General features: G+C 45.7%; 1 protein-coding gene across 2 annotated transcripts in view; it reads left to right on the plus strand.

Annotated features, from left to right (window-relative positions):
- zbbx (zinc finger, B-box domain containing) overlaps positions 1–27,394 on the plus strand; it is a 262,691-nt gene that overhangs the window by 224,526 nt on the left and 10,771 nt on the right. For both annotated transcript variants that reach the window (XM_034168122.1, XM_034168123.1), the window contains exon 8: positions 562–718. In XM_034168122.1, the coding sequence (XP_034024013.1) occupies positions 562–718 (157 nt within the window). The remainder of the gene's footprint in view (positions 1–561; positions 719–27,394) is intronic.

Consider the following 27,394-nt stretch of genomic DNA (forward strand, 5'->3'; position numbering starts at 1 on the left):
CATCAGGCAGTTTTTTATGCCTTTTCCACACATGCAGCTCCGTTTATGTGAAAGTGCGTGTCTGTTATTAGTGCTATTATTTCGGGTTCTGCAGTTGCATCGAGGTGTTTGTGCTTTTTATTAGGACTCTTATTTTCTCTGCTTTACTGCTTGGACAAACTCTGTTGGTCTCTTGCTTTTCTGAAAATTGCTGCTACCTCCTCCAGCCCTAATTATTTCTGCCAGGCCAGTGGCACCCAGGCCCAATTTAAAGCTGCCACTGTGCACTTCCAAAGTGTCAGAAGTACAATCATAACATTTCTCTTTCTAACTTCTGCCTTTTGCTTTCTCTCATTGGCGTATTGTGTGCATCTTTTTGTATTCCCATGAGGCTCCCTTCTGTCTGTTTGTGTTGTGGCACTCTTGGCATGGTGACAAGGTGTTTTCTCACTTCTTCAAGGGGAGGTGTTTTAAAGGAAGGTGTTCAGAAACTGGCAGATGTTCTATTTTACTTTTTACTGTTTTACTTTGGGTTTTCTTTTATCTTTTCTGACTTCTCTTCTTTCTCCGACTTGTTTCCAGTATCAGTGTCAGTGATGGCGATCAAGGCTGACCTTCTAGACAGTGGAACTGGAGCACAAAGAAGAGGAAGGGGAAAAGACAGGGTGCCTGTCAATGTGGAGTTCACAGAAAGTAGCCTTACCTACCTGGACAGACTTCTTCTGAAGAAGCATCGGAGGTGTGTAGATTTAAACACACACATATGCAATTTATTCTTGCAAGACAGACGGTATGTAAGTGCGTGAGTGAATGTGGTGTGAGTGTGTAACCCCCATCCACCCTTCCCGATCAGCCTACAACATCCTACTCAAAGCCAACTGACAACTTCTATCAGGAAGGGCCGACAACCAAAAGAACACAAAGACAGACAAAAATGAAAGACAAGTGGTGAAGGCAATAACTGCGAAGTGATGAGAAGTGAGACACAGAGGAGACGTGGCCCCAACCATAAACTTACCAGGACAAACAACCACACATGAACAAGTAGTGACAGCAACAGTCTGTTGTCTAATTAGTGAGCATCCATACCTTAATATAGGACACCAGAGTCTTGATCCCCTTGAGAACACCCAAAACTGAATTGTGGTGACGGCCACAAACAGACATCAATCCACACACAGAGACCCAGATCACAGCTAAATATCTGATCACTACTGTGGCTGGGACAGACTGGCGTCGTGTCCTGGGTGTACCCCGCCTCGCGCTCTATGACTGCTGGGATAGGCTCCAGCCCCCCCCGCGGCCCTCAGTTGAACTAAGCGGTTGAAGATGTGTGTGTGTTTGTGTGTGTGTGGACTGTGGCCTGTGTGTTGGGCCAAGACAAAAGTACAGAACCTTACCATATGACGTGGACCACTCCGGCACGTCAGAAGCCATACCACCGACTGCATGCAACAGACGGAAATGGGTCCAGGATGCAGGGCCCTAGGAGAAACCAGAAGAAAAAGGTCAGCGGAAGGGCACAGGGGCCAGGAAGGACACCCACCAGAGCCACCGGGGCAGCACGATGAACTATCAGGGAACCCCCCCCACGGAGGCACAGGAAGCAACCCCATACCCGAGGGAAGCACACAGGGTGCTGGCATGGGCATGGGCCCACAAAAGGGGGGGGGGGGGGCAGAACCACACCGCCCGGACCACGGCCCCCAAAGGGAGGAGTGAGCGGCAGTGGGGACGGGGGCAAAGGAGCCATTGCAATCGAACCCAAAGCGCGGGCAGGGACCACCGAGCCATATGAGGGTGGGGCCCGGCCTGCAGACAAGATGCGAGACCCACAGCATGGCAATTTGGAATCAAGTAAGCCTACAGAAATTCTGCTATCCTGCCCACAGTCCCTCCAGACTGCTCCACTCATTATACACACTGCTGAGGTCAGGTTTCAAAAATGAAAATCTGCATTGTATTTTAGCTTTTGCTTAAAATGTAGCCACATTAAAATATCAGAGTTGCCAAATATGTGTGCGACTCTGGGTTCATTCATAAATGCTGCACACAGGCAAGAACACATCATACTGGTTATTTTCCTGGGCTTTCTATGATTGGAAAGGAAGTCACAGACATGGAAAATATAAATATGGTTTTTAGCTGCTGACTGGTTACAAGAAGTGGTTTCTGCTATGCAGTTTTATCAAACGCTCATGGAGCTCTGTGACACACAAGATCTTATGGAGCCTGCCTAGAGACATAGTGGTTAATTTTTTTTTAGTCCAGATTATTGCGTTCCCTCGCAGTACTTTTGTGTTCCCTCACAATAACTTTTGAGTCCATATTTCCAGCCTGGCGACACACAGGTTCATTGAATCTTTTGGATGGATTGCACATCATGGATAACCAGAACTTGATTAAGTTTTACTTTAACCTGGGGCTCACATACAATAATATACTGGAGGCTTTCTCTGTGAGACACAGTGTGATTATGTGCATGAAGACTCTGAAGTGTATTTTAAAGAAAAAGATATGATGGAGATATGATGCTCTAGAAGATGCCTTGCACTTTATTTGGTGGGGAACTCTGAGGCTCTGGAAGCCTGCGTGGCTATCGGGATATGCATACCAGATGCCTAGAAAAGTCCATCAGGAAGGAGAATGTCAGGAGTGCTAACTACTAAGCTACTGTGCTGCCCATCAAGTTTCCTACGATTTTAAACAAAAGCAACTTCAATGGTTGCAGCTTTTGTTGGAAGGTTGTCACACCAACTGTGTCACTGCATACTAAGGATCCTCTTGTGGTCACAATGGAAAAGAAAAAATATGCTGGACACCATGTACTATGTTTGGACGGATATGGACAAACCACTGCCCACTGTGATGCACGTGTGTCTGTTTGCTGTTATCAAGTGGACATAAATAAAAGCATATATCATTGTGGCGACGTGCTGCAGCCAGCGAGCCCACACACGGAGCGTACATGGACATGCTTCTCCCTTTTTGAAATGGAATGTCAGATCAGAACATGCAGCAGGCGATCTCACTGTCACGTCACCCACATGAGCTCTGTTCCACATGACGCTGTGTCCTGCGGTGAGTCATCCACAAGACACACACGCGCGGCCGGTTGGAGACGCGCCAGCAGATGTGGACATGAATGAGATGAGTGAACTACTTCTCATTCATGTCATTTCATGACTGTATGTCTGTGACCATGGGTCATTAACAGAGGAATAGAATGGATCATATTTGTATTGCTCGCTTGATAAATGTGGCGTTTTCCTGATATGAGGCAGATTCCCGCAGCTTTCACAGAACAGCTCAGTGGTAAAGTCGTTGACTCGTAATCCAGAGCTCTTGAAAGGTATGATTTCGCATCCAGTGGGTGATGTGTTATTCTCTTTTTTTAAAAAATGATTCCACATAAGAGGCGTGATGTGGTCCCACAGGTACTGGCTGGTTGTTATTTTTTTATTTATACTGCATAAGCGGCGTGATGTGGTTCCACAGGTACCAGCTGGTTTTTATTTTTTTTATTTATACCACATAAGCGGCGCGATGTGGTTCCAGACGTATCAGCTGGTTTTTATTTTTTTTATTTATACCACATAAGCGCCATGTGTGCAGCTTGCACTGTTCCTACTCGAAAGACCTGCACATGCACAAACTCTCGCGTGCATGCCTGTTGGAGCAATGTTTCATGCGCTAACTTGGAACAATTTCACGCTGTTTCACCGTTTTCGTCCAAATGTCATCCAAACTTTGCACTATGTGTGAAGGGGCCATACGATAATGTATCTGTAATGTTATGTTTATTATAGATGTAACATCTTGTCATAATCATTCAGATGCCCTGCGCAGAATGACACACGGTGACACGCAGTGTTTTTCGAATAGGTTGCACAATGTTCATGACTAGTTCACGCAAGTGGCACGACATTAATGCATGCCAGAAATTTTGAACATTTCAAAATTTTCTTTGTGCACTGGCATGCAGCCGTGCCAATTTACGATGAGCTTACTCATTGGCACGCAAGATTACATGCCAGTGTGGGGATCAAATTCATGGAAGTTTCAAGGTGGCTTTAAGGTGCCTTGACACTTGCAGACTTTACACATTTTGACACCGTGCTCTCGTGCACTCCATTGTCACAAACCACCCGCTGTGTTCCCAACTGAATGCTACGCTTTGTGCCGCTGGTCGCTAACTATTTTCTCTGAGTTTGGCTGTTGAAAACGCCTCTAATCGCTTCCGGAATCACAGAAGACCATTTCATCTGCAGCATTTTTTTCCCTCTTTCCTGCACTGCATGAGGTGGACAATGCATTTGCAACAGTCTAAAAGGTAATTACACTCAACAAAAATATAAACGCAACACTTTTGGTTTTGCTCCCATTTTGTATGAGATGAACTCAAAGATCTGAAAGTTTTTCCACATACACAATATCACCATTTCCCTCAAATATTGTTCACAAACCAGTCTAAATCTGTGATAGTGAGCACTTCTCCTTTGCTGAGATAATCCATCCCACCTCACAGGTGTGCCATACCAAGATGCTGATTAGACACCATGATTAGTGCACAGGTGTGCCTTAGACTGTCCACAATAAAAGGCCACTCTGAAAGGTGCAGTTTTGTTTTATTGGGGGGGATACCAGTCAGTATCTGGTGTGACCACCATTTGCCTCATGCAGTGCAACACATCTCCTTCGCATAGAGTTGATCAGGTTGTCAGTTGTGGCCTGTGGAATGTTGGTCCACTCCTCTTCAATGGCTGTGCGAAGTTGCTGGATATTGGCAGGAACTGGTACACGTTGTCATATACGCCGGTCCAGAGCATCCCAAACATGCTCAATGGGTGACATGTCCGGCGAGTATGCCGGCCATGCAAGAACTGGGACATTTTCAGCTTCCAAGAATTGTGTACAGATCCTTGCAACATGGGGCCGTGCATTATCCTGCTGAAACATGAGGTGATGTTCTTGGATGTATGGCACAACAATGGGCCTCAGGATCTCGTCACGGTATCTCTGTGCATTCAAAATGCCATCAATAAAATGCACCTGTGTTCTTCGTCCATAAGAGACGCCTGCCCATACCATAACCCCACCGCCACCATAGGCCACTCGATCCACAACACTGACATCAGAAAACCGCTCACCCACACGATGCCACACACGCTGTCTGCCATCTGCCCTGGACAGTGTGAACCGGGATTCATCCATGAAGAGAACAGCTCTCCAATGTGCCAAACGCCAGCGAATGTGAGCATTTGCCCACTCAAGTCGGTTACGACGAGGAACTGGAGTCAGGTCGAGACCCCGATGAGGACGACGAGCATGCAGATGAGCTTCCCTGAGACGGTTTCTGACAGTTTGTGCAGAAATTCTTTGGTTATGCAAACCGATTGTTTCAGCAGCTGTCTGAGTGGCTGGTCTCAGACGATCTTGGAGGTGAACATGCTGGATGTGGAGGTCCTGGGCTGGTGCGGTTACACGTGGTCTGCGGTTGTGAGGCTGGTTGGATGTACTGCCAAATTCTCTGAAACGCCTTTGGAGACGGCTTATGGTAGAGAAATGAACATTCAATACACGAGCAACAGCTCTGGTTGACATTCCTGCTGTCAGCATGCCAATTGCACGCTCCCTCAAATCTTGCGACATCTGTGGCGTTGTGCTGTGTGATAAAACTGCACCTTTCAGAGTGGCCTTTTATTGTGGGCAGTCTAAGGCACACCTGTGCAATAATCATGGGGTCTAATCAGCATCTTGATATGGCACACCTGTGAGGTGGGATGGATTATCTCAGCAAAGGAGAAGTGCTCACTATCACAGATTTAGACTGGTTTGTGAACAATATTTGAGGGAAATGGTGATATTGTGTATGTGGAAAAAGTTTTAGATCTTTGAGTTCATCTCATACAAAATGGGAGCAAAACCAAAAGTGTTGCATTTATATTTTTGTTGAGTGTATTTGTCATGTTTATACTGTAATGGCTTGGTAAAACAGATGCATGTTCATTCCTTCTCATGAGCAGCTGTAAAAGTATGTTTTTGATAGATTTAACATCTTGTTATAATTGATCAAATGAGCTGCGCTGTAATGCGGTGCGCTGACACAATCACTCGCACTAGCAGCCAGTGTTTTTGAATTGTTTGTGCAATGTTAATGTGAAGTTCACATATTTAATGCAGGACAGAGATTTTGAACATTTCAAAATTTTCTTTGCGCACTTGCACGAAGCCGCGCACAGTTTACAACAGTTTGCGACAAGTTTATTCTCCTGCATGGCAGAGTGTGTGTAATTGCGCGGATCAAAGTCATGCAAGTGTCAAGGCAGCTTTACTCACAGCTGTGAAGGGTCTCTTAAATAAGTGAGAGGGTTTGGTTTCACTGGTGAGTTTTGGGACAGCCTTACCTTTCTCTTATAGAAACAGTTGCCACAATAAATATTGTGATTAAATAAAAATGTCTCTAAAAGATAATCTTACACACAGTATTGTTTGAGTGACATGAAGGCAGTGATGCCAGTAACGTGTTACTTAGCAACGCATTACTCTAATCTGACCACTTTTTTTTAGTAACGAGTAATCTAATGCGTTAATCTTTCCAAATCAGTAATCAGATTAAAGTTACTATTCCGAGTCACTGTGCATTACTATTATTTTTGCATTGTGGGTCAATAGCGGCATTAAACTTGGTCCGTGGGCAGGGGGTCGGGGTTCGACTGAACTGCCCACTTTAAGCGAGCTGAGCTTTTCATCCACGTTTTTCTGCAAGAGCTACGAGTCGTCCTCACCTCTTAAAGCGCGGTGACAACAGCACACCTGCACTGAGCTTTACAAAGACATTTTTATGTTTTTTACTCCTTTATTTAGAATTCTGAGCTGAGCCGCTCCGTATCTGCTTGTTAAAAACAGATGATTCTCCGTGACGCGTCAACAACTAACACTATTTTCTACTCAAATGCACCTAAACTCTCTTTCTGAGGACCACATGATGTGAAAACGCAATAAAACTTTCTTACCTGTAAATCTGGTCATGTTTTCTGCATAAATAAATATTATCCATTCTTTGTGCACAAACGCCAAAGCAGGGGCAAATCCAGATGGAATGGGGCGTGGGGCAAGGATGTGCACCCCCCCCACAACACCCCTAGATTAAAGGTCCAGTTTTGAAGCCTTTTTTTACTACAACTACTAATACTACTTATAATAATAATAATTTCGACAAGTAAAATGTTTAGAGGGAATTTAAATGTTAGAAAAATGTTAGAAAGAATTTAATAGTTACATTTACGAGGTCTGTTAGAAAAGTATCCAACCTTATTATTTTTTTCAAAAAGCATATGGATTTGAATCATCAGACATGCTTGAACCCTCGTGGGCATGCGAGAGTTTTTTCACGCCTGTCGGTTACGTCATTCGCCTGTGGGCAGTCTTTGAGTGAGGAGTGGCCCACCCTCTCGTTGTTTTTTTCATTGTTTAGGAATGGCTCAGAGACTGCTGCTTTGTTTGATAAAAATTTTTTCAAAAACTGTAAGGCACAACTGAGTGGACACCATTCGATAAATTCAGCTGGTTTTCGGTGAAAATTTTAACGGCTGATGAGAGATTTTGGTCTGTTAGTGTCGCTTTAAGGACGGCCCATGGCACCTGACGGTGATCTGCGCTCCGAGGCAGCGTCGTCTCGCTGTTTCAAGCTGAAAACTTCCACATTTCAGGCTCTGTTCACCCAGGTCGTCGTCAGAGAACAGAGAAGTTTCAGAAGAGGTCGGCATGAGGAGTTTATGCCGACATTCCACTGTTAAAGGAGATTTTGTAATGAAAGAACGTGCGGGCAGATTCGCATGTCGGGCCGGACCCAACCGCAGGGGGTCGCGACAGGAAAAACACCTCCATTGGAAACCTTAACGGACAAGTTGGAACATGCCCAGCTGTTAAACAATTTCTCAGATACTCACTTGTTGAAAGCCATCAAAAGCCGCCTGAATTTTACAAATGGTTTTCAACACAGAGGTGTTTTTCCTGTCGCGGCACAGACGGATTTGCGTCGTCGTCACGGCACCGACTCAGTGAATTTGCCCGCACGTTCTTTCATTACAATATCTCCTTTAACAGTGGAATGTCCGCATAAACTCCTCATGCCGACTTCTTCTGAAACTTCTCTGTTGTCTGACGATGACCTGGGTAAATTAGGATGTTTTCAGCTCGAAACAGCCAGACGGACGCCACCTCCGACCGCGCCGCACCGATCCGCTTTGTGAGCTGTCCTTAAAGCGAAAGAAACTCCACAATCTCTCATCAGCCGTTAAACTTTTCACCGAAAACCAGCTGAATTTCTCGAATAGTGTCCACTCGGATATCTCTCACAGGTCCTGAAAAAAGTTTGATAAAGTAACACGCGCCGTCTCCAGCAGCATCTCAGACAAAGGATTTCAGCTGAGAGGGCTGGACCAGTGCTCACTCAAAGCCTGCCCACAGGCGAATGACGTCACCGACACGCGTGAAAAAACTCACGCATGCGCACGAGGGTTCAAGCATGTCTGGTGTAATCGCACGTGATTCAAATCCATATAGTTTTTGTTTTTTTTTATAAAACTGCCGGTTAGTTTTCTGATAGACCTCGTATAAACAATGTAGGTTAGAAATGACAAGTTTTACTGTTACAGTGCTGTCAACAGTTAAATATGAAGTCAAGAAAGAGGTCTTTATTTTACTTTTTATAAAACAAGTATTTATTTTCATTGAAGCCAAGAAAAGGTGACTATAAAGTGAGTTTTGGCAAAACAGGTATCACTGTCATGTTGAGGTGGCAGAGGGTTGTTGTCGACAGCTGGGGAAAGTAACTAAAAAAGTAACTAGCAATCTAACTTAGTTACTTTTACAAGTGAGTAATCAGTAAAGTAACTGTTACTTTTTCAAGGAGTAATGAGTAATCAGTTATTGGATTACTTTTTCAAAGTAACTGTGGCAACACTGCATGAAGGACACACTCATGACATTGTGGGCATAGTAAATTTGCAAAATGAAAACAAATTTATTGAAAGCAGTAAACAAATCCAATGGTTCTTTTGCTATTTTACTTAAAAATATATATTTCATTTGCCATTTGTTTTTCCCCACAGCTTATAAATTAACCTCAAATATTTTTCTTTTTTTTTTACATTTATGTTCATTGGTCAACATATAAATGTTCATTCAAAAATACATTATTAGATCATTTGCACCAAAGCGATCTATTAAATGTCTGCTTCACAAAAACACAACTTATTACTTATGCTTGGAAACACCTTTTAGCTAACTTTGGGAGTAACTTGGTTGTTTCATCCATCCGGGATCCACAGAGGTGGCACATCTGAAAGGAGTGTAGTTTGTAAGCTGCAATCAATGTCGAATCAATGCAGACTCAGTGCTAGAGGGCTTTATAACCAACTTGCCCTCAGGGCTAAGTGGTTTGGAACGACACTTAATGTGTTGGACCCTCCACATGTCCACGCAGGTGGACTGAGAGTGGGTTGGAGGAGGGTGTTTGAGATAGATTGGAATTGCTTGCTCTGGACAGAAACCTTATCCATTATTGATAGGATACTCCAATCAATATTACTCAATAGGAGTCAAAACATTTTCCACTGCTTATGACAAAGTGTTATCCAACAGTCCAGTAGTTGTCGCCACCAAAGTGTTTGAAGAATCCCATTACACTGAAATATTTTTGAAAGCAGTTGGTCCAGTCAGTGTTTAGGGAGATAATTTGTACCATGGCTTTTAAGGGCCCTTAGTGTTGGCTTGAATAATATGATAAATCAATTTGGAAATATTCACTACTGTATCGTGCCACATACTGTATTTGGAAAAAAAATTTAAAAAGCTGTGCTGCTGATATAACCATGGTACGACATTGACATTTGGGTACATATAGCTTCAGCATGATCTGTCTCAACAGATGGATATCCCTCAGATGAATTATTTATTCCATCACAGTCACTGTCACTGCCAGGGTTTGTCACACACAGACTTTCTTGGGAAGTCCACCCATTTGAATGTGCATTGTAGCAAGAGTAGTTCATGTAATAATTTCCTAATATTTTAATAACTCCCAATAATGTAATAAAAATATCCTCATACTTCCCTAAAACATGTCTTAAAACATGAGATATACTTTATTGATCTGACAGTGGAGACATTATGTTTACACTCCAGTTACCTCAGACAGCAATTAGTCCACAATTATTACTTGTTTACCGTAATAATGGCACACATCAGAATTAAAGACAGCACATACACATTTGACATTGTTTATGTGCACTAAGTTTGAAGAAGTCCGTTATCCAAATTGAGGCAAGTGGGTGAAGGCCACGCAGCAACGCTGAGATGCGCTGCCGTCAGCTTGGGGGGAAGAACGGGGCTGCAGCTAAAACTGCACCGCCCCTGCCGAAGGGGAAAGGAGTGACGTTAGCAGGTGCCGGAGAGGGGAGTGTTGATGGGGGATAGGAGGCGGGTGGGGGGAGGGAATGGAGCATGCTTCAGTCCTGTGAAAAGCAGTTTATTGTCTTTGTGAGTTGAGATAAGAAACAGCCAATGTTCCCCAGGCCGAAAAAGTTCCTCTGGAGGAAAACAGTCGGGCAATTTGACCTTCAGGCTTGATAAGCGTGTAATGTTATGGCTTGAGCAGTGACAAAACACTTTTTAACAGTTCCACTTGCACAACCAAATCCCAATTATGAATTAAGAATATTCCCAATTCTAAATTAAGAATATTCACCGGCCTCTGAAATCTTCAAGTTCAACTGCAAGGCATGCATCTGCTCCAAGATGTCATCCAATTTGCGTCTGAGTTCAAGGGTCATCGCAGTCTGAGAATGCACTGCCTTGCCAATCATGACGGTTAAGCGAGGGGCCGTGGTTCTAGATGCCACCGTCTTGCCAATTTTCTGGTAGATCAGGGCAGCACATAAGCCAAAAAGTACAAGCCCTGCTACCATAAGACCAAAAATGAATAAATCCTCGACGTCCTCAACGGAGAAAGGCGCCAAGCATGCCACATGCCAGGAACTCCAGGAGTCAAGAACATAGCCCGCAGGATACATTCCATCTGGGCAGGTAGGATCCCCCGGTCCTGACCTTCTTGTAGAAAAAATGGTGTCAATAGCGTTCAGGGACAAGCTGATCAATTGCACGGTTAATCCAATAGTAGTCCAATAGATCCAGAATCCAATATAATTTGAGGAATTCACAGTCTGGTGAAGTAAGGACTTGAAGGTTAAAAGCAGAGAACAGAGATAAGGGAGAGTGGAGGAGATGCGACCACCCTTGTCGGAGTCCCAAACTGAATGATCATGTTGTGAAAGTGTAGGAACACGGACCCACAACAGGGGGCGCAATGAACGGACAATGGAGAGAGTAAATAACAAGATTTACTACAGAAACCAGCACGAGTAATACAACAAACACAATTTGGGGTCGAATCCGTTGGTGTCGTGTGGGCAGGCTCGAAGGTAGGAGACGTCTGTCTCAGTCGAACCGGAACCACCCAGATCTCCTCTGCCACCGAACCCTGGAAATACTGGAACCGCCAAGTCCCGAATTCCCAGGTGGCCACTGCCTCCGCTCGTCGGATCCGGTACTGCTGGCAGGAGAGAGCAACAACACACAGGAGTGGATGAACGCACCCCGTAACAGAGAGGGGAGAAGCCGCCTCCACCTCTTGGCAAGAATAGCAGGAAGGTGAGTACTTATCCCAAAATGAGGTGTTTAGTAGTCACCAGTCCTGAAAACAAGGTTTTAGTTGATAATGCAATGTGTACCTGCAGAGAATACTACCTTGGTCTTAGGCGATATCTCGGCACTGAGGTGGAGACGCCGTCCTCCTGATATACCTTGGTGCTGAGTAGAACAGCTGTGTCTGGTGATGGGTGACAGCTGTCACCCAGGCTACTCCCATGATGCGGCAGCGCCCTCTGGTGCCTGGAGCCCGCACTCCAGGCAGGGCGCCCTCTGGTGGTGGTGGGCCAGCAGTACCTCCTCTTCAGCGGCCCACACAACAGGACCCCCCCCTCAACGGGCGCCTCCTGGCGCACGACCGGGCTTGTCCGGGTGGCGTCGGTAGAAGTCGGCCAGGAGGGCCGGGTCCAGGATGAAGCCCTTCCTCACCCAGGAGCGCTCCTCGGGGCCGTACCCCTCCCAGTCCACCAGATACTGAAAACCCCGGCCCATCCGACGGACGTCAAGGAGCCGGCGGACAGTCCAAGCCGGTGCCCCGTCGGTGATCCGGGCAGGAGGCGGCGCCGGACCCGGGGTGCAGAGGGGTGAGGTGTGAAGAGGCTTGATCCGGGAAACATGGAAGACTGGATGGATCCGCAGTGAGGCTCCAGCTTCCGGCCTCACTGCGGATCCATCCAGTCTATCTTCCATCCAGAAGCTGGAGCCTCACTGCGGCGGGGTTGATGACCTTGAGGATCTTATAAGGTCCGATGTACCGGTCTTGCAGTTTGGGCGAATCAACCTGTAGGGGAACGTCCTTCGTGGACAACCAGACCTCCTGCCCAGGACGGTACTTGGGGGCCGGGGCTCGCCGCCGGTCTGCATGTCTCTTCGCCCTCGTCCGGGCCTGCAACAAGGCAGAGCGAGCGGCCCGCCACACCCGACGGCACTTCCGTAGGTGGGCCTGGACCGAGGGCACACCGACCTCTCCCTCTACCACCGGAAACAAGGGGGGCTGATACCCCAAGCACACCTCAAACGGGGAGAGGCCGGTGGCTGATGACACTTGGCTGTTGTGGGCGTACTCGATCCAGGCCAGGTGGGTACTCCAGGCCGTCGGGTGCGCGGCTGTCACACAGCGAAGTGTCTGCTCCAGTTCTTGATTCGCCCGCTCTGCCTGCCCGTTGGTCTGGGGGTGGTACCCAGACGAGAGGCTGACCGTGGCCCCCAGTTCCCGGCAGAAGCTCCTCCAGACATGTGAGGTGAACTGGGGACCGCGATCGGAGACGATGTCTGATGGTATGCCATGCAGACGGACGACGTGGTGGACCAGGAGGTCCGCTGTCTCCTGGGCCGTAGGGAGCTTCGGGAGGGCCACGAAGTGGGCCGCCTTGGAGAAACGGTCCACTATCGTGAAGACGACGGTGTTTCCCTGGGACGGCGGGAGACCCGTGACGAAGTCCAGGCCGATGTGGGACCAGGGGCGATGAGGCACGGGCAATGGCTGTAGCTGCCCTGAGGTCTTCCTATGATCGGCCTTGCCCCTGGCGCAGGTGGTACAGGCCTGGACGTAGTCCCGGACGTCGGTCTCCAGGGATGCCCACCAGAAGCGTTGCCGGACGACTGCCACGGTCCTTCGCACCCCTGGGTGACAGGAGAGCTTAGAACCGTGACAGAAGTCCAGGACTGCAGCTCTAGCCTCTGGTGGGACGTATAGTCTGTTTTTTGGTCCGTTTCCGGGGTCCGGGACACGGGTCAGGGCCTCCCGGACGGTCTTCTCTACGTCCCAGGTGAGGGCGGCCACGATAGCGGACTCCGGGATGATGGGATCCGGGGGATCCGACGGTTCCGTTTTGACCTCATCTTCGTGCACCCGGGACAATGCATCCGATCTCTGATTCTTGGTCCCGGGACGGTAGGTAATCCGGAAGTCAAAACGGCCAAAGAACAGTGACCAGCGGGCTTGCCTGGGGTTCAGACGCTTGGCGGTTCTGATGTACTCCAGGTTCCGATGGTCAGTGAAAACCGTGAATGGCACGGCTGTTCCCTCCAACAGATGTCTCCACTCTTCGAGGGCCTCTTTCACAGCAAGGAGTTCCCGGTTGCCGACGTCATAATTCCGTTCAGCGGGGGTCAACCTGCGAGAAAAATAGGCACACGGGTGAAGGACCTTATCGGTCTTCCCGCTCTGGGAGAGCACCGCTCCTATCCCTGAGTCCGAGGCATCCACTTCAACCACTAACTGGCGGCTAGGATCGGGCTGCACCAGAACTGGTGCAGACGAGAAGCGCCGTTTCAACTCCTTGAACGCGGCCTCGCACCGGTCCGACCAGGTGAAGGGAACTTTTGGAGAGGTCAGGGCTGTCAGGGGGCTAACTACCTGACTGTAGCCCTTAATGAACCTCCTATAAAAATTAGCAAAACCGAGGAACTGTTGCAGCTTCCTACGGCTTGTAGGTTGGGGCCAATCTCTCACCGCCGCAACCTTGGCCGGGTCCGGGGCGACGGAGTTAGAGGAGATGATAAACCCCAGGAAGGACAAAGAAGTGCGGTGGAACTCACACTTCTCGCCCTTCACAAACAGGCGGTTCTCCAACAACCGCTGCAGGACCTGACGGACATGCCGGACATGAGTCTCAGGATCCGGGGAAAAGATGAGTATATCGTCCAGATACACGAAGACGAACCGGTGCAGGAAGTCCCGCAGGACATCGTTTACCAATGCTTGGAAGGTCGCGGGAGCGTTAGTGAGACCGAACGGCATGACCAGGTACTCAAAATGGCCCAACGGGGTGTTAAATGCCGTCTTCCATTCGTCTCCCTTCCGGATCCGAACCAAATGATAGGCATTCCTAAGATCAAGTTTGGTGAAGATATTGGCTCCATGCAAGGGGGTGAACACCGAATCCAACAGGGGCAACAGGTATCGATTGCGAACCGTGATTTCGTTCAACCCCCTATAATCAATGCATGGACGAAGCCCGCCATCCTTTTTACCCACAAAAAAGAAACCAGCACCCATCGGAGAGGTGGAATTCCGGATCAACCCGGCAGCTAATGAGTCCCGGATGTAGGTCTCCATTGATTCACGCTCCGGCCGTGAGAGGTTGTACAGCCTACTGGACGGAAACTCACTGCCTGGAACCAAATCAATGGCACAATCGTATGGGCGGTGAGGAGGAAGCGTGAGAGCCAGATCCTTGCTGAACACATCAGCGAGGTCACGGTACTCCGCTGGCACCGCCTTCAGATTGGGCGGGACTCGGACCTCCTCCTTAGCTTGGGAGCCGGGAGGAACCGAGGAACCTAGACACTCCCGATGGCAGGTTTCGCTCCACTGAACCACCACCCCGGACGGCCAATCAATCCGGGGATTGTGCTTTAGCATCCATGGAAACCCTAAAACCACACGGGAGGTGGCCTGAGTCACGAAGAACTCGATCACCTCCCGGTGGTTACCTGACACCACCAGAGTTACTGGAGGTGTCTTATGTGTGATTGGTGGGAGTAGGGAGCCATCTAGCGCCCGAACCTGCACAGGCGAGGTAAGAGCCACCAGAGGGAGCCCTATCTCCCTGGCCCATCTACTGTCAAGCAGATTCCCCTCAGAGCCCGTGTCCACCAGTGCTGGGGCCTTCAGGGTTGAATCCTCATAAAGGATCGTGACTGGGAGTCGTGTAGCAATGTGGGTGTGTCCCACGTGAATGTTTTGGCCCACCCCTGGCCCAGTCTCTAGGGGCGGGCGTTGGAGTTTAACCGCTCGGGGCAGTCGTTTGCCATGTGCTCACTCGAGCCACAAACATAACAAGCTCCGTGGGCCCGCCTCCTTTGTGCTCCAGGTGCCCTAAATGTTGCCCTGCTCGTGTCCATAGCTTCGTCAGCAGGGGGAGCCATAGGCGCACGGAGCGCAGGAACAGAGGAGCGTGGGGAGGGCGGAGCTCGATCGGACCCGGAAGGGAGAGGGACGACGCGTGCTTGGCCACGCCCTTCGCCTCGTTCCCGACGGCGTTCTTCTAACCGGTTGTCGAGTCGTATGACTAGATCGATGAGCCCATCTAAATCCCGCGGTTCGTCCTTAGCCACCAGGTGCTCTTTTAGGACCAGAGACAGTCCGTTTACAAAGGCAGCGCGGAGGGCAGTGCTATTCCAGCCGGATCTCGCCGCCGCGATGCGGAAGGCGACTGCATAGGCAGCTGCGCTCCGACGTCCCTGTCGTATGGACAGTAGTGCGGTTGAAGCGGACTCTCCTCTGTTGGGATGATCGAACACCGTTCTGAGCTCCCATACAAACCCATCGTATGAACGAAGGAGCCGTGAGTTCTGCTCCCAGAGCGCTGTAGCCCAAGCGCGTGCCTCCCCGCGAAGCAGATTTATCACATAAGCTACTTTGCTAGCATCAGTCGCGTACATCACGGGACGCTGAGCGAAGACGAGCGAACACTGCATAAGAAAGTCCGCGCACGTCTCCACACAGCCTCCGTACGGTTCTGGAGGGCTTATGTATGCTTCTGGGGACGGAGGGAGGGACCGTTGAACGACCAGTGGAACGTTACTTTCGCACGCAGGGTCCTCAGGAGGGAGAGCCGCAGCGGCGCCCGAAGGGCGCGCCTCCACTTGTGCGGCGAGAGCCTCCACCCTGCGGTTTAGGAGAACGTGCTGCTCGGTCATTAAGTCGATCCGAGAGGTGAAAGCGGTGAGGATCCGCTGCAACTCACCGATTACCCCTCCCGAAGCCTCCGCCGCGCCTTGGTCTTCCATTGGCCGTTCAACAGCCGGTTGACGCCCCTCGGGATCCATGACGCTGGCCGAGATATCCTGTTGTGAAAGTGTAGGAACACGGACCCACAACAGGGGGCGCAATGAACGGACAATGGAGAGAGTAAATAACAAGATTTACTACAGAAACCAGCACGAGTAATACAACAAACACAATTTGGGGTCGAATCCGTTGGTGTCGTGTGGGCAGGCTCGAAGGTAGGAGACGTCTGTCTCAGTCGAACCGGAACCACCCAGATCTCCTCTGCCACCGAACCCTGGAAATACTGGAACCGCCAAGTCCCGAATTCCCAGGTGGCCACTGCCTCCGCTCGTCGGATCCGGTACTGCTGGCAGGAGAGAGCAACAACACACAGGAGTGGATGAACGCACCCCGTAACAGAGAGGGGAGAAGCCGCCTCCACCTCTTGGCAAGAATAGCAGGAAGGTGAGTACTTATCCCAAAATGAGGTGTTTAGTAGTCACCAGTCCTGAAAACAAGGTTTTAGTTGATAATGCAATGTGTACCTGCAGAGAATACTACCTTGGTCTTAGGCGATATCTCGGCACTGAGGTGGAGACGCCGTCCTCCTGATATACCTTGGTGCTGAGTAGAACAGCTGTGTCTGGTGATGGGTGACAGCTGTCACCCAGGCTACTCCCATGATGCGGCAGCGCCCTCTGGTGCCTGGAGCCCGCACTCCAGGCAGGGCGCCCTCTGGTGGTGGTGGGCCAGCAGTACCTCCTCTTCAGCGGCCCACACAACAGATCAGTATCAAAACATGATATTATAATGAGGGTTTTTATAAAATATTATGATTTTTGACAAATGGATTTAAAACACCGAGTGGCCAATTTAACTGATTATTACCGATAAGAGCTGAAGTGACCAAACAAGGCAAACCATAAATTAATAATTTATTACTATCTTCTAAACACTAAAAAAGAAAAAATTAAAATACAAAATCTCAAACTCTAATTAAAATACAAAATCTCCAGCACAAAAACCATGTAGTCAATAGGCGGGAACAGCCAGTCCAGGTCCAACCAAGCGTCCGCCAATCCGCAAACGTCTTCCCAAGTATCAGCTTAGGGGGCGTGTCCTCCTTTCCTCCGACATGGCACAACGTAGTCTTTCATGCGAAGCAGGGTTCCTCCCCGGCTACTGCATGCAACGCCTCCGCGTCACTCGTCTCTCCTCCTGGCGTTCCTCTCCGTCACTTCTCCTCCCGTGCACCTACACACACACACACACACCCAGGCCAACGAGCGCACGACCACTGTCCTCCCCCAAGGAAACTCCACTTTTTGTTGGAAACACCACTTCACAAACACATAAAGTGTACTTACAGACACGGCAGGGTTCTCCCCTGCCGCCACATATAATCCGCGTTGTGGTGTTTTCTCCGGTGCGAGCATTCACCTGGAACTCGTGACGTCAATGTCGATACGACTCCTATTGTCCAGTCACTCCTTATACCGGCTGCTCTTTACACCTCCCGCCGCCGGATCCTTTTCTCTCCATGGAGTGCTTCTCTCCCTACCTCACACTACAGAGCCCCTCTTATCCACCACCTCACACACCCACTCCAGGTGAACTGATTGCAATTATCCAAGAGAGGTCAGGTGCGCCTGAGGTTACCATAACAACCACTAAGGAGCCAAACTCCAAAATCCAACCAACAAAAGAAATTCCCCCCAAGGCTGGATTACATCCCCCCCACACTTTATCGTTGCCAGTCCCTGCAACACACACAAGAGACTAATCAGGATAACGGGCCGGCGGTCAGCCAAAATTTACACGAGTGGAGCAACGAGGCACATCCTGGGGGGCATCCAACGGCCGCTGCTCAGGTACAGCTCGGAAGAACCCATACCAAACAGGAATTTTATGTCCCGAAACCTGGGGGGTCCTGGATGTAATCCAGCCTTGGGGGGAATTTCTTTTGTTGGTTGGATTTTGGAGTTTGGCTCCTTAAATTTAGGTAGCCAAGGTGCACCTGGATACACTGGCATCATCATATTTGCTCTTGTTTAGAAACACCAGCTCTCAGAAAATGATATCCTGTTCGTGACGCCAAAATATGTAATGAGGGTTTTTATAAAATATTATGATTTTTGACAAATGGATTTAAAACACCGAGTGGCCAATTTAACTGATTATTACCGATAAGAGCTGAAGTGACCAAACAAGGCAAACCATAAATTAATAATTTATTACTATCTTCTAAACACTAAAAAAGAAAAAATTAAAATACAAAATCTCAAACTCTAATTAAAATACAAAACCTCCAGCACAAAAACCATGCAGTCAATAGGCGGGAACAGCCAGTCCAGGTCCAACCAAGCGTCCGCCAATCCGCAAACGTCTTCCCAACTATCAGCTTAGGGGGCGTGTCCTCCTTTCCTCCGACGTGGCACAACGTAGTCTTTCATGCGAAGCAGGGTTCCTCCCTGGCTACTGCATGCAATGCCTCCGCGTCACTCGTCTCTCCTCCTGGCATTCCTCTCCGTCACTTCTCCTCCCGTGCACCTACACACACACACACCCAGGCCAACGAGCGCACGACCACTGTCCTCCCCCAAGGAAACTCCACTTTTTGTTGGAAACACCACTTCACAAACACATAAAGTGTACTTACAGACACGGCAGGGTTCTCCCCTGCCGCCACATATAAGCCGCATTGTGGTGTTTTCTCCGGTGCGAGCATTCAGCTGGAACTCGTGACATCAATGTCGATACGACTCCTATTGTCCAGTCACTCCTTATACCGGCTGCTCTTTACACCTCCCGCCGCCGGATCCTTTTCTCTCCATGGAGTGCTTCTCTCCCTACCTCACACTACAGAGCCCCTCTTATCCACCACCTCACACACCCACTCCAGGTGAACTGATTGCAATTATCCAAGAGAGGTCAGGTGCGCCTGAGGTTACCATAACAACCACTAAGGAGCCAAACTCCAAAATCCAACCAACAAAAGAAATTCCCCCCAAGGCTGGATTGCAATATTGTAATAACTTCCCGATAATGTAATAAAGTGTGTTTCCCAAAAAGGTAATAATTGGTATACCAATGATGTAATAATGTGTTCTGTTTGAGGTGCGGCTCCATTCAGAGATGGGAGTGGGTGTCTTCTTCTGCAGACCTCCAGTCCTGTGCACCAGCATGGGCTCTCAAAATTTCCTGTATACAGGAATGTCAATTGTGTCAGTAGCATGGCCCAAGCAGAGGGTCACCCCTTTGAGTCTAGTCTGCTTGAGGTTTCTTCCTCAAATCATCAGAGGGAGTTTTTCCTTACCACTGTTGCCCGTGTGCTTGGTCTAGGGGTTGGCAAGGTTAGATCTTACTTGTGACTTTCTATCGCCTAACTAAGTTTGATCTGGATCTGATCCGGATTGTGGATTTTGTTGACGTTTTAATTTAATATTGAAAATCCCATTTGATGTACATGTTGCATTATATCTCAATTAAAAGTGCCTCAATCACTCTCATTTGTGACAAAGAGGTGCAACGTGTCACTCTCAATGAATAGACTATGTTTGATCTGCATCTGATCCGTATTGCAGATTTAGCAGATATTTGATTTTAACATTGAAAACCCCTTTTGATCTATATTTTTTCTATTATACTTTATGAATGAATGAATGATTTTACTCTGCACACACAGACCCAAAATAACAAAGTAAACATACAAAGAAAACAATCCAACAACACACCTATGTGCCCAAAAGCTTATAAATGCCCACCCGTTTAACCTAAAAAGTAAACATATACACATATGTATACAAAAAATACATATACCCATGATAACTAATACAAAATATAAATGAATCACTTAACTACAATGTCAAAACAAACATGCAAACAGCAGTGCACCATGCACAAACCATAAAACAAAACAAAATAAATAAACCTAATTTATCACAACATAACAAGTAATTAAATAATTTTTGTAGAGCCTTTAAAGGCAGCCAAGTTACTGAGTGATTTTATGTTATCCGGGAACATATTCCAAATATTAACACCTTTAACAGAAACACAATGAATTTTTACAGTCGTTCAAATCTTTGATTTTTGAAATAATAATATTCTTCGCAAATTATAACTGGAGTCCCCCATTTTAAACAGGTCCTGGACATGATGTGGGATGTTTATTATTATTATATAGTTTTTTACTTTAAACATAATTTGTGCTATGTTATAATCAATCAGGTCCCAAAATTTTAAAATGTGTAAGCAGACAAACAATGGTTTTGTTGGCTCATGATATGGTTTATTACTCATAATTCTTATGGCTTTCTTTTGTAGTAAAATTATTGGATTTGTATTAGTTTTGTAGGTGGTTCCCCAATCTTCAATACAATAGGTCATGTACGGAACAAGTAATGAATGATATAACGTAACTAATGAGTGTTGGGGATGTTATAGCTTATGAAAAGCCACTTCTGACAGGACATTGACCTTTAATTGTTTTCCCAGAATTTGTGGAATTGGAAACTTGTGAAGTTTGTGCTCTACGAGTGTGGTGTTCTAGTTTTTATTGAATCTGTTTGAGAATGATGTTGATTTATTTTAAAGTCATATGCAATTTATTTTGCTGTTGGACTGTACTGATATACTGAAATACGGGGGTGAAAGTAAGCCGGCGCAGTTGTGGTAAGAGAGGAGGGCTGCTGCCTGCCAAAAGCACACATTCAAAACCAGTCATGACCACAGTTTCAGCAACAACACTGCGAATAATATATCATCTGAAAGAAATGTTATTTACCTCATTGAATGCTTGTAAGTCATCCAAAAGTACCTCTGAACAGTCCATGCAGTGATTTAGCTGACTGTTATTCACTGTCAGCTTTTGGCAGGAGGATGAAAAATCTTCCAAATGCATAGGTCTTTCAATATATTGTGTATTTTTATTCCAACATCACAAAACATAGCTTCGACTTTTTCTGTCAGGAGACGATTGACATTGACTTAAATGTGCGCTGTGTGAATGCATATATTCTCCTGTGAAAGGCTGCACTTGAATTTCTCACACCCAGATCACTTCTCGTGACCTTTTAGTGATGGTTGCACTCAACTTAATCACTCACTTAATAAAGGAATCCTACAAAATTCTAAACATTCTAATGGTTGGTTTACATACTGTTATGTGTTATATTAGACAGCCCAACTGTGCATATTTTTACATGTGGTTTTAGGAAAAAAAATGGGAGCAGAAAAATGTCAAACACTGTAAAAAATTAAAAGTTGACTCAACTTAAAATGTAACATAATGAGCTGTGAAAGTTTTCCAAGTTTTCTCAATGTCAGGCCTGATAGTTCAATTCAATTCAATCAATTTTTTTTTTTTATATAGCGCCAAATCACAACAAACAGTTGCCCCAAGGCGCTTGGGGCAACTACGTCACCACCATAGTTGTGGTGACGTTCTCCTTAGTAAGCCTTTGAGCTCACACAGAAGAGTAGGTTAAATTGACTCAGCTTTACATTACAACCAACAACTCAGATTTGGTTCAGATAAAAATAATCTCTTTAATGAACTAATAACCTAAGTCAGAAAAACAAGAGGCCTCAACTACATGGTTCCTGAAAAAAACAAAAAAACAAAAAAAAAACATAAAGCGATGTTTAAAAGAAAAGATAGCAATGCTGAAAATGCAAATGTCAGAAAAAAAGTGTATGGAAGGTGATTCAGTGCAAGAGGTCCAGAGCAACAAGGCACAAAGTCAGCATAAAGAAGTGACAGTTGCAGGACCCTTATGAGCAGGCACAGGTTATATGCTTGAGCTAGTCTCTATATGGACAACAGTATGAGCAGGTCAATATTATAAGTGAATGGTTGTATGCTCAGAATGGAAATGTTGGCTGTACCTCATGCTATGATGTGAAGGACCTTGGTGTCAAAGAGTTTTGCTTTGACTAGGGGGAAATCCATCATTTTGTGTACTGAAGGAAGCCTTTTCAGGGATTCTGTCTTGGCAAGTGCTGAATGCAGTATTCTGACAAGAAAGACAATTGATAATAACAAGATTGATCTTGTTATTAACTTTGTTATTAACCTATTGATCAATCAATCAATCAATCAATCAATTTTTTTTATATAGCGCCAAATCACAACAAACAGTTGCCCCAAGGCGCTTTATATTGTAAGGCAAGGCCATACAATAATTATGTAAAACCCCAACGGTCAAAACGACCCCCTGTGAGCAAGCACTTGGCTACAGTGGGAAGGAAAAACTCCCTTTTAACAGGAAGAAACCTCCAGCAGAACCAGGCTCAGGGAGGGGCAGTCTTCTGCTGGGACTGGTTGGGGCTGAGGGAGAGAACCAGGAAAAGACATGCTGTGGAGGGGGAGCAGAGATCGATCACTAATGATTAAATGCAGAGTGGTGCATACAGAGCAAAAAGAGAAAGAAACAGTGCATCATGGGAACCCCCCAGCAGTCTACGTCTATAGCAGCATAACTAAGGGATGGTTCAGGGTCACCTGATCCAGCCCTAACTATAAGCTTTAGCAAAAAGGAAAGTTTTAAGCCTAATCTTAAAAGTAGAGAGGGTGTCTGTCTCCCTGATCTGAATTGGGAGCTGGTTCCACAGGAGAGGAGCCTGAAAGCTGAAGGCTCTGCCTCCCATTCTACTCTTACAAACCCTAGGAACTACAAGTAAGCCTGCAGTCTGAGAGCGAAGCGCTCTATTGGGGTGATATGGTACTACGAGGTCCCTAAGATAAGATGGGACCTGATTATTCAAAACCTTATAAGTAAGAAGAAGAATTTTAAATTCTATTCTAGAATTAACAGGAAGCCAATGAAGAGAGGCCAATATGGGTGAGATATGCTCTCTCCTTCTAGTCCCCGTCAGTACTCTAGCTGCAGCATTTTGAATTAACTGAAGGCTTTTTAGGGAACTTTTAGGACAACCTGATAATAATGAATTACAATAGTCCAGCCTAGAGGAAATAAATGCATGAATTAGTTTTTCAGCATCACTCTGAGACAAGACCTTTCTGATTTTAGAGATATTGCGTAAATGCAAAAAAGCAGTCCTACATATTTGTTTAATATGCGCTTTGAATGACATATCCTGATCAAAATGACTCCAAGATTTCTCACAGTATTACTAGAGGTCAGGGTAATGCCATCCACAGTAAGGATCTGGTTAGACACCATGTTTCTAAGATTTGTGGGGCCAAGTACAATAACTTCAGTTTTATCTGAGTTTAAAAGCAGGAAATTAGAGGTCATCCATGTCTTTATGTCTGTAAGACAATCCTGCAGTTTAGCTAATTGGTGTGTGTCGTCTGGCTTCATGGATAGATAAAGCTGGGTATCATCTGCGTAACAATGAAAATTTAAGCAATACCGTCTAATAATACTGCCTAAGGGAAGCATATATAAAGTGATAAAATTGGTCCTAGCACAGAACCTTGTGGAACTCCATAATTAACTTTAGTCTGTGAAGAAGATTCCCCATTTACATGAACAAATTGTAATCTATTAGACAAATATGATTCAAACCACCGCAGCGCAGTGCCTTTAATACCTATGGCATGCTCTAATCTCTGTAAAAGGTTTATGTCAAAATCATGACACTGTAAAGACTTTACATCGTTGACAACACTCCATAAATTTGTGTTAGTACAGATTTATTTAATAAAACGAGACGGGGTCCTTTCCATCTTGATTCATTTTATTATTTTTTTCATGCATGAGTTGGTGTAGTTTTTCAAGTACAAAAACTATGACTAAAATGCCCCATTAAAATGGTAAATGGACTGCATTTATATAGCGCTTTTTCATCTGCATCAGACGCTCAAAGCAATTATACCTCGCATTCATCCATTCACACTCACACACCGATGTCAGGGTGCTGCCATGCAAGGTGCTCACTACATACCGGGAGCAATTCGGGGATTAAGGACCTTGCTCAAGTGCCCTTAGTGATTTTCCGGTCAGGCTGAGTTTGAACCAAGGGTCCTGGATTGAAGCCCAACGATTAACCACTAGAGCATCACCTCCCCATGAGTTAAAAAAAAAAAAAATCATAAATAAAATACAGACCTCCTTGCATTACTTTGCACGCGGGTAACTTGTTGTGCAACATATCTGTGCAACTGAGACACCAAGGAAAAATGTTGCCAAAAAACTTTTTTTTTCTTCTCAGCAGCACCCAGATGGAAAAAAATATAATGTGTGTAGGTATATATTCGGCACCGCAGTCTCGTTTGAACCCTGCGTGATATTTCGGGATTTGACCACTTATGGGGACCTCCGCTCTTGTGCAGTATATCCGCAGCATAACTTCACATGGAAAAATTGTGTACTGTTTTGTTTTCGGCTGCAATCACCAAAGCAGTTGTGAAAAGTTTTTTTTTTTGGTTCTCAGTGGAGAAGAGAAGATGAGGCAAATGGTAGATGCTGTGTCGGTAATTGTTAGCCTAAACAGTTAACCAGAGTAGCTCCGTTCTCTCGCCTGCAAAACTGCTTCGACATGTTTGTGCTCTGGGTCAACACATGTTCAATTTCCTACCACATCATCACTTTGTCTTTGCATTTTGACTTTGTTTGCATGCAATTTGCCCAAAAACTCAGAGAAAATGCCATGTTTCCGTCCCCGGAAGTAGAGAAATTATGTCATATGCGTCATATTTTACCCCTTTAGCACCCGCCCTCAAACGAGACAGCAGTGCCTTATTGCATCGATGGGTTTTCTTTGATAAGTATGCATGTTTATTGTTGATTAGAGTCGGGTTATTAAAAAGAGACAGTTAAAAAAGCAAAAGCCACAGGTGATTATAAACTACATTAATCAATACTCTGTTCAGGCCTTGCGACAGGTGGGCATCCTGTCCAGAGTGTACACACCCTGTGACTGCTAGGATAGCCTCCAGACCCTGTGACCTTAAACTGGAGTAAGCGGGTATAGACAATGGATCGATGGAATACTCTGCTTAGTGGGCGATCCTTAGAGGGTCTTGGTGACACATTATCATGCTGTTTTTGGGGATCTCACAAATTCCCACATGCTCATGTACAGAACATTACTCATCAGAGAACAAATTAATTGATGACCCATGTTTAATATTAGTTTCTCTCAACTCATTGCAGTAATATCGAGGTGTATTCCATCAATTTTAAAATGAGCATCTTCTTTCTATTCAGTCCTGTTACTTACTTGTGATTTAGTGCATTTTTGGTCGTTTCCCTATCACACTCCCATGAGTCATACCATTTGCTCACATTCTGCTGGCATTCTACTTCACCATTTTGTTCATGAAATCTTCACCTTTTATCGTGACCCTCTGAGTGTCTAAGCATTTGGTTTTCAATTGGTCCTACTGCACCTCCTTTAATGTCACTAGGTTTATTCAAGCATTAGGTCATCAGACAAGAGAGCACTTGCTAAATTTTGACTGCACTTTGGAGTCAATTGGTGAAGCAATGTCACAAATACATAATGTGAAACTGCACATACACACAAACCTCATTTTTCTTCTCATACCTGTCTGTCATGCCTCTGTGGGCTCAGTCAACATAAGCTACCAGTGCACAAAGCAGTTTCTCAGCACTTATTGCACAGCAGAGTGCCTGAGGGCTTGGCTTCAGCAGGTCCCATTATTACAGCGCTTTGTTTAAACTACTCCTTTTGGGCTGCATAACCCACCGGAGAACAAGCCAAAAGAGAGGAGAGTAGAGTACACTTTTAGGCCAGAGCTAGAATGCTAGGAGTCTGCAGCAACCCTGGCCTTTCACTATGAAATAGAGTGCCAATCAGGAGTGCAATAAGCCTGCAGCAGTGACAGTGGAAGAGCGTAATGGAGAGACAAAGAGACTAGATGGCTGACAGAAACAAAAAATGAGTTGTATTTTAACAAGCCTATAATAATCGGACAAAGTGAAGGAAGATGGGGGAAGGAGCTTTAAAATATTGGCATAAAGTGTTTAGGGATGTTACATTTATAAAAAAAACACCACCTCACTGGGTTTGAGGGTAAACTTAGTCAGTATTAAGTGTTCTTAAGATTTGGTTTAATTAGAAATCTAATATGGCTCCATAATTTGACAAACATCTAAAGGTTATTACTTTCTAAAGACAGTCCATCACCTTTTCATCAAGAATCCTGTTTTCATTAACATAGACAAACATTATGAAATCATACTGCAAAAATGTAGGAACCAAAATACTAAATGAGTAGAGGGTAATTATTTAAGGGCAAGATAAACAGTTCTAAGCAGGCTGCCCTGGATCATTTTGTGATCATATTCAGCACCAGCATACAGTATGTACTGAGGAATACTTCCAGTGATACAGTAAAAATATGTAAGTATGTTGGGTAAGATGTGCTATAGATTTACAACAGAAATGACTTCAGTATTTATTGAAAACTCTTAGGAGGTTTTGTTTTTGTTCCAATAAGTATTCTTGGTAGGTCTAGCAGTCTGTATAGTTTATTGGTTTCCTGTCATTCCAAGTCAGGAAATGTATATTATGAACATTTACGTCAGCCGACAAGATTCCATTACAGGTTGTGCAAAATGTTAGCAATATTTTCAGAATGTATTACATTACAATTGCTACAATGTGTATCACAGTTGCTAAATGACATTGTTTCTTGTGAGTGAAGTTATGCAACTACTAGGTTTTGTCATTCCAGTCATCCTCTCGCAATAAATGTCATTCCAACAGTTTTGTCAATGAAAATGCAAGTCCAGCTTAATATTGGCATGTTGTTGTTTTGAATCCAGTGTTGCTGTTAATTCGTCTCTTAAGTAAAAAAAAAAACTCTCTCTTCCTCCATCCACACATATCACACCATGTATTGTAGAATGTTGTGTCACTTTACATCATGTGACCATTAATTGTGAAAAAAGTGTTTTTATTGCAAAGTATGGCTTCAAATCACCGGAAAAATGACCTCATGTGAGCATAAAAACATTTTTGTGATAGCTGAGGTTTTTTTAATTCACA

This window comes from Thalassophryne amazonica, chromosome 4 (genome assembly GCF_902500255.1).
Source record: "Thalassophryne amazonica chromosome 4, fThaAma1.1, whole genome shotgun sequence".
NCBI classification, from domain to species: Eukaryota; Metazoa; Chordata; class Actinopteri; order Batrachoidiformes; family Batrachoididae; genus Thalassophryne; species Thalassophryne amazonica.